The following is a 14,538-nucleotide window of genomic DNA, read 5'->3' as shown; positions in this document are numbered from 1 at the left end:
TTGTCCTAAATGAATAACTCAAACTGAACAAATAAGACTGATTTTCAAATTGATGTTATATTATAAACTTCACATATTCAATTCTTTGCTCTAGTGCTGACACAGTGTCTGATTGTTCTCCTCTGACCTGTGGACGTCCTCAGGAGCCAGTCTTTAAAGCAGCACAATCAATGTGCAATTAATGTGCAAGTTTAGCGGTTGTTTATCAATGCTACAACGATGTCCAGCTTTATTCATTTGTGAAACCTGAAGGACTTAGAAGTTTGGCCATTAAAGGAATCAGTGCCTGAACGTCCCGGTTTCCTGCAGTAAAATCAGAACAAAACTTACATTTTTCTGTCTTTGTCCCAAATGAGACACTTAAAATTCAGCAGCTAATGTAGTTTGCCTCAAACCTTCAGGGTCGTTTTGATTCCCAATTCAATTTTGTGAAATGTCTTTGGTCATTAATTCATTCCTGTTATTTTTTAATCAATAAACATTGCCAAAGTATGCAGCTTGTCATCTTTCCAACAGCTCAGACTAATCATGCCTTGTTTTGTCTCCTCACATTTTAACTATTAAACTGCACTGTATTGGATTCTTGTTTAGGCTGAGAAGCTGTAGCACTTATTCAATTAGTTTCAAATTCTGCTGCATGAATGCTAACAACGGTACATCTCGGAGGCAGTCTTCGCTACACTGGCTTCCTACCAAATTACGGACTGATATTTTCTATTACGTTTAAGGCATTATGCAATTTGGCTCCACTACATACAGACGTGTTGCTGATCTCCTACAGGTCCACAAGACCTACAGAGACTCCTGCTTGTTTTCACCTTAAAGTTCAAGATTAGTGTTGGCGAGCTTGCGCTGTACAGACTCCTTGATTATGGAGAACTCTCCCTCTGGGAGTCAGATCAGCACACAGAGTGCTTTAAATCTCATTTCAAGACCTACTTATTCTCAAAAGCATTTTATTGATGTGCCCTCGCCTCAGTATGTTCGTCTTCTTTAACAAATTCTGCTCATCTTCAACTTAAATATTAATTAGAACGGGTTTTTTTTAGCTTCTCTTCATAAATGTGAATCACTTTGTGACCCTGGTTTAAAACTAAGTAACTAGCTGCAGCTAATAATGATGTTTATTATGAATGAATACCAATTATCTTGCCAAGTAATCATTTGGTGAAAAGCTCTTTAAGTGTAGCATCTCAAAATGTCTTGTTTTTTCTGACAACCAAGGTTTGCAATCACAGACATCAATGAAAACATTCATATTTAGAAGCTGGAACATTGAAACAGTTGCTGGTTAGTTTTCTGTGCAACATCTTATCCATTAATCAGCTACTAGTAACTACCACCAACATACTTTCTAACAAACAACGAAGCTGTGAGCAGTGGTTAGTGTTTAGAGTTTTAATATTTCTGGCCCTCAAATGTCTAATAATACCAATCCATGTTAGTTGATTTAGCCTGCAATCCATGGAATTTAAGACAAGGTTAACCATGAAAAACAATATGTAAAATGTAATGTATATAGTAGCTTCAGCTCTCAGCATGAATACTAAACGTTCTTGATTGAAAACCAGAGCAAACTGCTGGAAGTATTTTGTGGGTCGGTGGGAGGATACCGACTCTGATTAGAGGAATCTGTTTATTACACGCTTCACTTGTGGGAACACATCCTATAAGTAAAGACACGGCACCCCTTAGGTGGCAGGCTATCAATACTATGCAAGTGATGCCGATATTAAACACTCTTTACTGTTACATAATACCACGAGGACAGCTCTGGCTCTCTCTCATTTATCCTGCTGAGGCAAATGTCTACATGACTGATTAATGTGTTACACGACTGCAGAGAAGCAAATAAAGTGTTGTTTAATTTGTGGGGTGGGGGGGTTCTTCGGTTAATGTTAGGAATCTTCTCTCAAGAATCTGCAACAGTGAGTTACCTTCTGCGGAACGGAGGGAATCGTCAGCACCATGCAAGCCCAACAACAGTCACAGACACATGAAATGACACATGTGAGTGGTTGAAAGAGGAAGAACATGAAAGACATAAACAGGCAAGAAAACACAGGTACAGGTAGAGGACTAAAATCGAAGAGACAAACTAAAACAGAAAGACGAGGATTTGCAACAAAACTAAACATGCTGACGAACTGCACAGGAATTCCTGTTTGTGTCTGGATGTGAAAAGTGCAGCAGAAATCTAAAACCTTAATTCTCTTGACTTAAGAGACTGTATAATTTGCAAGGCGACTGATTAATCAATGCTGAAGGGGTCTAACCCAAATGTAAACATTCGCAAACTACACCAAATAGCTCGAGCTAGAGGGAAACTGTGCAGCGTTTGAAATGCAGACGTTAGGCATTGATTAATAATACCGCCTTTACACTGTGAATTAATTCAAATTAATATTCATACTTGGATGATTCGGCTGTAAACTCATGGAATGTAAGTGAAATTAAATCTAATCTGTCTGTGTAGCAGACACAGAGGAGTTTGCAGTGATGATCGGGACATACAAGGTCACAGTTTTTGCAATGCTTTAAAGTTATTACAAACGCTGCTAATCAGTAGGGGTGACGGGGTTATCCTGGAGGGAAAGAAACGGCTACAGCAGTAAAAGCTAATCTTCTATTATCCCCACTACAGAACAAACCTGTGTCTTCAGCGAAAAAATGAAAAATGCCGTCTAGGGACATAAAAGAGAAGAAAGGCAATCAGAATCAGTTGTCTGCACAGATGACCACCTGCAACTCTGCAACAAGACCTTAGTGAAAATTTTAAGAGGACTAATTTCTGGCAGACTGCTCGAGGAAAAGAAGGAAAAACAAAACATTTTACTAAATGAGTCAGTTTAAGGTTAGGAGGAGACAAAACTAGTTCACATGACACTGAAAGATACTTTCAAAGGTGGCATGAAGTGAAAATTAGTTTTGTAATCATATTTTATGAAAGTATTTCAGCAAATCTGCCAGTTGTTAATTACTTCCTGAACAGATAATATTTGCTCAGTGCAGTAAATAGCTATTACAAAAAGGGACAAATTGTAAATTAATTTCCCTTTGTTTGATTTCGTAGCTCAGATATTTTCTGAAAGCACATTTCAATCATAAAGGGTATTTTTCTTCATGTTCTTTCTAACTTATTACTGAAAAGCACCACCTCATGCATATCGCCACAACAAAGATGAAATGAAACTGATTAAAAAGCTGAGCAAGGAGAGATGAATCACTTACTTTTGTAAGTGTGGCCTGATGGGTACAACAGACAGATGAGAAAATGGATGAAAAAAAATGGGTGATTAAAATTAGAAAATGAAACTATGAGATGATGATCAGCATGCAGACAACATGAAATCATACCCCTAAACAGGAGTAATGCAACAGAAACATACACCCCCAACCAACAGAGGGCACTAAAAACTAAATAATAGATTCAGGATTCAAAGCAAGGCTGGTGTGTATAAAGGCAAGAAATAGCACAACATAGTTTGCGAGTAAATTATGACATAATGAGCCTGAAACAATGCTGTAAAGCAGATTTTCAGCAACTGTGCAGAAGGATCTAAGTGAGACGTATGTGATGAAATCGGCGTGTAACTCCTGTCTAAAGTAGCAAGCGGCTTTTAGAGAAGTTTTTCTTCATGACAGAAGTGTTTCAGGAATTCTTCGATACCGAGATTTCCCTCTATGGAAAACCAAGTAAACAAAACAAAAGGAGGTCAGTGAGTTAGTTCTTGTAGCCAGAAAATAACTTGGAAGGAGACAGACTGAGGATGAATAGACACAGTTTGAAGCTTTTGAGACACTGAACAAACAGTCATCGGGCTGACATGCTACTCCTCAAAGAATCTTTATAGATTCACTTCAGGTAATATGCTTGTGAAGACAGAGGTCAAAAAAGTCCGATAAAAGCTTTACAGTGTGCTGTAAACTGTGCAGCATGTGCCACTTACGAACAGGCTCCGTCTTGAAGAACTCAGCAGGACTGCTTTCACCTTCACCCTTGCCGTTGATGGCTGACATCTTCACTTCGTAGCCTGTCTCCGGCTTCAGGCCTTGGATTGTCACCTCGCCGATGGAGCCTGTTACAATATCAGAGGCAGAGCGATCCCTGTTCAGAACACCTTGATGATTCTGATGAGCGCTTAAACAAACACAGTCCCTGTTCCAACAATACATGCATAATTAATTCCATCACAGGCAAACACTGATTAGCTCAATTCTGATTTCATTCCAACAATGTTTAAACAAATGATTAATCTATTTAGAGATGGTCTAAAACTAAACGTACACAGAAATAGAAATAACAGCTGTTTCAAATTATCTTGCAGTGTTAAATCTTATGTATAGATCACCTTTGGGATTCGGATCATCCTCCACATAACATTACTCTTTGCTATTTCATCTTTAAATATTATGTATTTATTTATTTATTCATTCATTCATTTCCTAATCTTGTTTTCAGGTTTTTCTGCATATATAAATCTATACCTCTATATAAAATCTGATGTATGAAAACTTATCTTCCTTTCGCGCAGCGTATCTTCATATTTTAAATTTTTTTTTTTACACTGATTAAATAGTTTAAGACTTGTGACAATATGACAATATATTTTTAAAAAAAATCACATGATTAAAATGAGTATTTTCCAGTTTTGATATGTACCAAATATGACAAGCACATGCAACATTGTCAAAATATAACAACGAAGATATCTAAAGGGATGAACAGTGTTCCAAAACACAACCTTCATTAACTAATTATGTTAGTTTATAATTAGATTGTGTTTGAAATCCTCCTACTTTCCCTCCTCCTTTCCCAAAAAAAACCCCACATTGCCATCATTTTTGTTTTGATGCGAGTTATTACCATCTTGGACCTCGAAGACTCTGTGCATCCAGCCGCCCCTGCCGCGCATCCTCCACTCAGCTCTGTATTTCAGGACAGGAACGCCTCCAGTAGAATCAGGCTCCTCAAACAGGATCTGTGCTGTGGTGGAGAAGGGCCTCACCTCATCGATAGATGGAGGTGACGGAACCTCTGAAGGGAGGAAATGCAGCGCAATTACAAGAAAAACTCTAAGATTGCAGCACACTAGCACTGTCAAACTCCGTTGCTCCATTACAGTTACAGACTGAGCTCATGGCTCTTAATAGCTCCAAAATGAAGCAAGAAACTGCTTCATCTTTGTGAGAAATCCATGATTTATGACAGCACAGCCGCTCCTTTTGCACGGAATGCTGCATACTCTTGACATTATTTCAGAAAATAAAAGTAAGGGTAGGAAAAAACTTTTAAATGCTGCTATGACCAACGGACTCAAGCACAAGCTGTTCCCAAGCCAGCCTTAAATGATGATAATGAGAGTGAGCAGCTTGTTTGATGTTTCAAAAAGCAAAACCTTCTACAGATTTTTAAATCGGATAAACCTTTGAGCTGGAAAAAATGACTTTGGATATGTTCAAACACTTTGCAGTCGGCTAAGCACAACGTAATGTTTCAATATATTGTAAATGTGTTTAAACTGTCAACAGCTGGTGTTGGAGGATCTGTGAAATGTAGTTGAACTGAAAGGCTTTTGTTTCTGTACTTACCCTAAAGTTAGGAAATACATTTCTAACCTGTGATGTACACAATTCATTCTTCATTTACATTCCTCCTTTGTCAAACTTAATGAAAAGAAGACAACAACCTTATTCTGGTCCATGCATCGCTGCACGCGCTATTTTAGAGAAAATTACATTATTTAAACTATTCAACCTGCCGAGATTGTCCATATGCAGGCACTGGTGGCGGCTCGGTATTCACACACTGGTGTAAGCACAGTTCTGTATTGCATCACTTTGATCTTTGAAATGAAAAGGCACACTGTAATTACTGTGGTTGCCCCTGTTCTGCTCTGAGTGAAGGATGTGGTGTTTTCAATTCATTTACTTCCGATTGTGGACTAAGAGTGGCATTATCTCTCAGCTCTCTGTTCCATTTGCTTAATGGCTGAGTATAGAGTCCATGGTATAGACAGGTGGTGATCCAGTGTTACAATACGCTGCTGCAACTTTGAGAAATTGCATTCTACTTTATTCTACACGCAGTAAAACTTTGGAGATGCACAATAATGCATTCAGTTTTACATGTCTTTTAACCCTGCACTATGTGTAAGGCTTAGATCTGCAATAAACAGAGAGAAGGAACATTAAATTATCTCATGTTGGCTACCTTTTCATCTAAATCAATCATCCATCCAAACAAACAGTGCTCCATGTAATCTCTCATTGTGGTAGAATGTTTTGGTCTAATGTGTTTGGGTGAAAACTCCAGGGTCAGAAAAAGTCTCTGCCTCACTTTGTATAATTTGTGTGCTGCAATTAGGTTTGCCATAATTGATCATTTATCCTTCTTATGCAAGCTTTTAAGCAGTTATTGAATCATGTACATCCTGCATACGACTCTTCCTTTCATCAATAGTCCTTCAAATTTTGATTAGGCTGACAAAACAGCCACAGGCACTGTAAATGCAAAGTAAGAAAACTGAATCACGGCGTCGTCACTGACCAGCCTGAATGAGCAGGAACTCCTTGGACTCTGTGCCCATCTCATTTGAAGCGGTACAGTTATAGCTTCCAAAGTCATTTTCAGACTCTGGGGTTATCTAGAGAGGGGGGGAAAAAAATAAAGCAGTAAATATATGAAGGGCAGTGTACCAAAACAGATGAACAAACTTGTGTGTCAAACACTCTGAAGGTGACCTTTTTGTTTGTCCATTAGAGTGGCCTATTTTTATTTGTTGCTGTGAGCTTTCCTGCTGCTGAATTATTCATCAGATTTTTTTTTTTTTTCCACAATGAAGCTGAAAGAAAACCCTTCACTTCAAGTCTATGCTCATGAAATCTTGATGACACGGGGTGGTACGTATGGGGTGTGTGTGCACGTGGCGGAAACGTGAGTATGTGTACATTAATTTTATGGAGTAGAAATCGTCGTTTGACTGGAGCGTGTACCTGCAGGTAGCTGGCGGAGGGAGTTCTGAAGATCTTAATGTTGGTGGTGTTTGAGTTGGGGAGCTGCAGTCCATCTCTCAGCCACACTATAGACACATCACTGGGAAAAGCCTTGACCTCACAGCTTATATTGACAGGATTTCCCTCCCAGGTATATACAGCCACTGTACCGTGGATCTTGGGGGCGTCTAGGAAATAAAAAATGCATTTAACACAAACCTTGTGCCAAACCATTCAGGTAAAAAATAGTGGATGGCAGGAAACGCTGATGTTAAAGTGACTTCTACAACAGTGAGCTCAGCCTGTAGGCCTAAACACTTATGTCATAAGAGAAGGAAATACTTACAGCGGACCTCCAGATATGCGGTTTGATAATCCTCTCCAATGGCGCTGCGTGCTGTGCAGATGTATTGACCAGCGTCTGTATACTTGACATACTTCAGAGTGAGGGAGGACACACGAGCATCACTCCTCACCACTACATTTCCATCCAGGCTCTAAATGGCAGCAGAAAATAGCTTGGATTAGGAAAAGCACACCGTTCAAATCAGTTACTTTCCATAGCCGTAATGCACATTTACATATACAGACAAACACTTTGTGCACAAAGATGTGTGACCTGAGAAAAACAAAAGAACTCAGGAACGCCTGCCTTTAATGAAACAGGCACACTGTGCTCTGAAAAGATGTGGAAACATAAGGACACAGTTGACATTGCAGGGGAGCTTATCAATAATTGATGTCAGAAGGCACTAGAAACCATCTAGTGCTTTTCACACGGAGGGCTTACCAACTTGTGAAATATGCTGATGCATGACGGAGGACAGCAGAGCATTACCTTACGTGCCACGCTTGCACTTTTACACTGCAAGACATGACTTGGCGTCAGTGCGCACGGTGACATTTTTTAGTAAAATAACGTGTTCAGTTAATTACTTGTGGCATTTTGGGGGGTGTACGAGGTCGTAGTGCTCTTTGAACCTGTATTCAGCAAATGCCCCAGTGATGAAGAGCACATGCCAAGTCACATAGCATCTGAAAACAGGGAAATAACAACAGACAGCTGGCTAATGAGATGTGTAAATGACCTTCCTTCTCGAGTTATATGTGGTTTTATTAACTTGCGTTGCGGCATTCAGACGTACGTCGCTTCTTCAGGGTCAACAACTCTGTGTTGTTGTTGTAATGACACTTAGTCTCACATAGCCAGACTATTCTGCAGCACATCATGAACTGATTGCACTTCATTATCACTCTGCTACAGCACAAAAAAAAAATGCTATGACTTCTTTGTGTTTCTTTAAACCAACAACAAACATATTGGGCAGAGCTAAGCGAAGGATGCAGCCCCGTAGAATGCGCAGGTAATGGGAGGCTCATACCTGCAATCCACATCCGGTGAGTCAGACTGTGAGACACTAAACTGTTAGAGTGCAACGTTTCGGACGAGTCGAATTTCTTCTTTTGAACAAACATTTCCTCCAACAGGAAACTCAAACTCATTACTTCTCAAACCATTTTACACTGAATTTATGGATCTGGGACATGCAAATGTTGCTATACAGTAAGTTTTGGTGTTTTTGTGAATTGTCTCTTTTGCAAGGTGCTGCAGAGTTGAATATCTAAGGCTCTCTTTTGGCTGCTTTCATGGCTTTGATCCAAGCTGCAGGCAAAAACAATGGCCGAATGCTTTTACACATATTGAATTAGGGCCCAGTCTGGGCAGCCATGTAAGAGAAACCCTCGTTAGTTTGTGTTCAAATTCAATAGACAAAGCATGTCTGGGGCATTCATTATGCATAGCGGGTAGCAGGACCAGGGAGACACTTACATAACACACTACCCTTTTATTCTGACCCCTGTGCAGAAAGCATTCTCTCTCGACCCCTGTGGTACTGTTTCTGACTCTTGCATCTGTGCAACATGACACAGTATGTCCACCCATGAAGTCCTAGTCAATGAGCTAACTTCAATATTGAGTCCTTTATAATTTTGTGCTTCTACTTGCTGGAGAACAGCATCAAAATGTCTCCAAAAGCAGAGCAACATATGGAGAGTTTCTCAGGGGCAATAGCTGTTTTTGATACGAAGCCCGTAATGAATATCATTATCTACCAGAATAAATGTATGTGCTCACTCTAATTTAGGGCTGCAGTTCATGCATGTTTTGTAATAATGGATTTTTCAGTATGAATTCAGAATGAAGCATATAGTGGTTGTGACAGCATAGCTCTCCAACACATTCTTCTGCTGTACCCACAGAAAAAAGAGACACTGAGGGAACATCAGAGCATAAAATTGAGATTACATTTAGGACATATTAAACTCATGTCTCGCCAAATATTAACTGGCCCTGCATACAAATGTGCCTTCCCTTCCGTAGCCTGTCAAATGAACACTCAGCTGCCTACGCATTTGCAACAAACATGCTCAGCATGCTCATACTGCTCCATGTTCATACTCCTCCCCCTGTGTGACTTGTAATGGGATGTCTTGCAGAGAGATACACACTTATCAATGCAGAGCGCAGGTGAACTTTAAAACCATATCATTACGGCAGAAAGAGAAAATTATTATTGCCTGATCCATTAACGTAAACCAGTGCACTCAAGCCCTGAAACTAGAAATGTGCTGCAAATATGCTGCTGAGATGTAATCTGTGAGGCCACAGTTAACGAAAATACAGTTAATAAACCAAAAAACATCATGTGAACTCTATTCTTCAGTCATGTATGTGTTCGTGTTTGAGGGAAACGTGGCACTCGGTATCTAGGATGCACCATTTGTGCCTCATTTAAGTATAATCAGCAGATCACTAATCCAAATTTTCAAAATGATTCATTTTAGCTGTACTTCCGAGGCAGGCGAATGCAGAAAGCCTAGATAGAAAATTTCCGATTCATCACTTAGACAGCTCATTGCTCTTGGTGAGCAAAAAAAAAGCCTAGTGCAGCCATGTGTAAGTCATAGTTTTACACAAACCTTGTAATTACTGTCAGCATGTGCCTGATGAGTAAGGCTCTTTCTCCCCCGCTGTAGTGAGTGGTGTGTGACAAGGTTTGTTTTTTAAACTCTCAACTTTCTGCAGGTGTTATCAATGAATGCAGATCAGCTGCCAATATTAATTAAATATTGGCAGCATTTTAGGTAACTCGTACTGAGAATGTGAATATAAAAACACCTATTCTTAAAACTTGAGAAAGGAGTGAAAGGAAAAGACCAGTTCTCTTGATGTGCAGTGCTCCCTGCAATTTGAAAATATAATTAGCGAGGCTATTTGAGGAACCTAATGGTCTAAAAATACAGGTTCAGTTGTTGTCAAATGGCACCGAAGTATAAATAACAATGGCAACCCTAATAGTCGATCTTGCACTTAAAACAGGGATGTGATGATCACCGACGACATACTTTGTGAGAGCACAAATTTCTGAATCTGACTCAGGTCTATTCTCAGAACCAGAGAAGTGCCTTCAGCACGACTTCTGGAGATGACAAAGTGGTATTTCTCACCAATTTTCTCACATATGTAAAACACATATTCGCCAGTGGATTAAGCTGAAGAAGTAGCTTATGTGGGCAGCTCTTTCTTTTGTCAATTTTCACATTCTTTCAGTTTCAGTCTCTTGTTCTCATATTCTTTGTTGCTGCACAAAGGCATCTTTCATTTCCTCTTACATACATAATAAGCCCAACAAATTAGAACTAGAAAACTATATACTAATGTCAGAAATGCACTTTGAAGTTATAATTAAGATTTGACAGTAGACAGAGGGAAAGTTGGAGATGTGGGTGGATGGACAAAGATCTCACAAGCATTTTAACTCGATAAAATCAATTTCTGCAGAAGACAAGGTAGCACATTGCACCTAGCTATTATTTGCAGAATCATGCACATCATAAAAAAAATCTGATGTATTCAAAAGTAAGTCTTGTAATAACTTATGTTCAGGCAGGATAGATTAAAGGTCTGAAAAAAAAACAGGCTGGAGTTTGTATGGAAGAAGGTAAGCAGAGACAGACAGACTTGCACTGGCCTGTTTTGCTACTACATCGTTCTCAGAATTTATACTCTCCCTACCCCTTATTTGATCAAGAATTTTGATCTGCATCCATCCAGAATTGAATTAGACTCCTGGCATGAAAGATGGATGGGTGTAGGAAAAAGTCATGCATTTAGAATACCTTGTGTTGTTCAGGCCGAGTCCATGACGCCTGTAGAAGACAGAGAGACAACAAACAAAAGGCAGAGCAATTCTTAGAAAGCAATCCTCATCCTGGCAAAGCTGGGAAGCTGCACACTGCATGCAAGTATTAAGTGTCCAGATTATTTTCCGTGCATCCACGGAACCTGAGCTGAATGTCTGAATTTGCTAAACGTCTGCGGATAGAACAAGAGCTATGCCTTGGATTTCCTTGCAAGGGAAGCCAATTATGTGGCAACAAGAGTTTGCTTTTAGCAGTGAATGTTTGGCAAACTTTTATTTTCTGTTCTGCGCACGCTGGAACAACAGAATTAAGTCCATTGGCGTCACGATCTCACAAATGTTTACAGATAAGAAGGTTATTGGTTTATCAGGATAAGGTGACTCCATTACACTGCTTCAACAGAGATGTCAGCCTTCTTTGGTAAAAGTAGTACAGCAACTATTGATTCACAATCCATTTCTAAGGCTTGAAGCAACAACGTGATTATAAAACCCAATAAAACTGACTTGGACTGTTGTCTTTATCGTGAATATAGAACGCCTTTCCTGCATCTAGAAACAATAGTTAGTTCCCTGGTCAATCAAGTGATGGAACAACTCTTGCTGCATTTCTCAAGAAGCAATGAAGGGGTTTTAAATAAGCAATTCTATCGCAGCTCTTTCTACACCCCAACTAACACCTGGAAATAAATCCTTGTCTACAGGTGGCCTATGTTGTGAATGTTCCCAATTAACTGACCAACTAACTAGAGATTAGTTCAGAGTTTTTATACAACTATTTCTCTGTACCATCGCTTAGTAATCTCATGCTGAGGCATCACATTTCAGTTCTCGTGTGTCTCATACATATTGTCAGGAAATAGCAGTAATAATTATTATTGTGTATTATACATAAAACCACTGGAAGCATATTGGATTCATTGTTTGACTGAGATAAACATAATTTCAACATTACCATGCTATATCATGAGTTACTAAGGAAATAAAATCACCTATATCACCATAAACAAGTGATTATCATCATCATCATCATCATCATCATGTTGGTCTAATACTCTCAAATACAGCAAAAAACATCTGACTGAACACAGAAGTATTTTAAACCGTGACACACCAAATCAAACCCAAATGCTTTCGACTGCACTAGACAACATGCTACATCAAGTTAAATCACAAGACACTGAAAAGCCAAACTCCACAAGACAGAAAGCTTTTTAGACGGCATGCTCTATGGATTTCATGATGCTGCGGAGAAAATGTTAAGCATGACGATGAGATGTGATGGCCGACACAGCGAGGAAAGTGTCGAAGCGTAACAGGCAAAATGATAAACAGCTATTTCATCAGGTGCAACAGCAAGAAAATGTCAAGTAAATGAAAGCAATCTGCTGGAATAATTGTAGGTCAAAACAGTGAATCAAACCATCAATGTTCACATCTAAAATCACCTCAATATTAACCTCTCACAAACAATGCAGAGGGCTTATAAAGGAGATCTGGTGTGTTTAAATTCATCTGGCTTCACAACAGTTAAGCACCCAATATCGGGGATGAATCATCCTTTGCTATGAAAATACGCAAAACGAAGAAGGTAAAACAAGGAGACACTAAAACACTTATTAGGAGACTCATACGCAAAGCTTACTGTATGAGAGAGCCTTTTTAAGTCCTCGGCTGTCACAGTAAAACACACTGTGCACCGTACATCATTACAAACAGCAGATGACTGCATATCATCAGCGCTGAGAAAGAGCACCAGCCCAATTAAAACAAGCAACCTAACAGTCTGGAACATCACCACCTCATATCCACATCGTCTGCAGCGCTGCCTCTGCAGTAAGTGAGCTGACAAGTATTGCTGTCATATCTGTGACAGGTGTTTGTTTAAGACAAAAGGACAATGAACAACAGCAGATGCGAGCATTCAAAACAGAAGACACCATAACACAATCACTTCGCGGCGCAAAACGCGAAGAACAATATGGTGACGGCTCCCTTGGGACTTATCATTTTTCCAGCCCATTGTTATTCCCTTCTGTAGAAAATTATCCCCGCTCTTAGTGCTGACATGAATTGTAATGTCAGCGTGAAGAGGGCAATGGAGAGAAAAGGCAGACATACTAAGACAAATAGACTAAACACATAAAAATGCACAGCCCTGGCAGTGTTACGTTCGCTGGGTGACGTCAGACTGAAAACTCCTGATTATGCATATATTCTGTCCTGTGTCATTATCTGCTGAGCCTTGGAGCCTTTCCAGTGCATCAGAGGAGAGAAGAAAAAAAAAACTGACTGGCATTTTAGTGTGGACACCCTTACATCACTCTGAACTAGCAAGCGTGCCGTGAATGAACAGCCTTTTGTGCTCGGAGAAAACAGTGCTCTCTCTGCACTGGCACGTAGCACTTGAAGCATTCCTCTGTTTGAGATGCCCTGCCTGCACCGCCGCCACACAACATTAATTACAAATTTTCTTTAAGCATCTCATTACACAATAATCACACATTTCTTTACTCGAGTCTTTAACTCCTAACTGGCAATCGGAATGTTAGATAGCGCGGGCCTTAGAAACAGATTAACGTCCTTAAACTTGAATTTGTTACAAAAACACACGGATTACAGACATAAAATGCCACCGCCCAAATCAACCACACATTATTAATGTGCTTTTAAGTTTTATAATTAGTCCTTTTTCCACTACATCTTCCTTGTGTATAGTTCGGAATATTTTCAGATAATTACGGCTTGAAAATTCGACATCAAGCGGAATGTTTAATATGTATTGGAATAAGCAAAACATTCATTATGTAGATAATGTACAAAGCATGGATAAATAGTTCATTTACATTTTCAGTTAATAAACAGACACTTATCTACAGCGACTTGGAGAGAATGCATTCAAAGGACCGAAAGAACCACAAACCACATGTAAAGTTGATGAAAGTTTGGAAAATAAATATATAAATGTTTAACTTTAATAGCTGTGTAAACAAAAACAAAACTATCCCCAGATAAGCACCCATTTGAATTTTAAACGTAGCTCTAAGCAGGCATACGCCCACAAGTCTACAACGGGGTTTTTTTTGAACACGCTCCTTTTATCCCGTCTTTTTCATGTACAGGACTGTAGTTTTGTATTGTGTGATACAGTAAGCTTCCTCAATCCTCACATTGTGCTCCCCTTTACTCGCGGTTATCGGACAACGCTTTTGTTTGACAACACTTAAGACCCGGCGTGGGAGGTTATTCAGGATGAATTAGTTTCTCCTCGAGTTAACCTTTAAAACCCAGGACCACAGTAATGGGAACGGAGTCAAATGAAGCCAGACAAAGACTT

General features: G+C 39.5%; 1 protein-coding gene across 3 annotated transcripts in view; it reads right to left on the bottom strand.

The window, feature by feature from the left end:
• ncam1b (neural cell adhesion molecule 1b) overlaps positions 1-14,538 on the bottom strand; it is a 77,878-nt gene that overhangs the window by 11,744 nt on the left and 51,596 nt on the right. For 2 of the 3 annotated variants that reach the window (XM_008280630.1, XM_008280631.1), the window contains exons 9-14: positions 11,179-11,208; positions 7,343-7,493; positions 6,997-7,184; positions 6,551-6,647; positions 4,868-5,038; positions 3,951-4,079 (exon numbers count right to left, since the gene is read on the bottom strand). In XM_008280630.1, the coding sequence (XP_008278852.1) occupies positions 3,951-4,079; positions 4,868-5,038; positions 6,551-6,647; positions 6,997-7,184; positions 7,343-7,493; positions 11,179-11,208 (766 nt within the window). The remainder of the gene's footprint in view (positions 1-3,950; positions 4,080-4,867; positions 5,039-6,550; positions 6,648-6,996; positions 7,185-7,342; positions 7,494-11,178; positions 11,209-14,538) is intronic. The other variant, XM_008280632.1, reaches the window with a different exon arrangement.

This window comes from Stegastes partitus, unplaced genomic scaffold, assembly GCF_000690725.1.
Source record: "Stegastes partitus isolate 25-593 unplaced genomic scaffold, Stegastes_partitus-1.0.2 Scaffold204, whole genome shotgun sequence".
NCBI classification, from domain to species: domain Eukaryota; kingdom Metazoa; phylum Chordata; class Actinopteri; family Pomacentridae; genus Stegastes; species Stegastes partitus.
The sequence above is the reverse complement of the archived record's forward strand: the minus strand, read 5'-3'. Positions and strand labels throughout refer to the sequence as shown.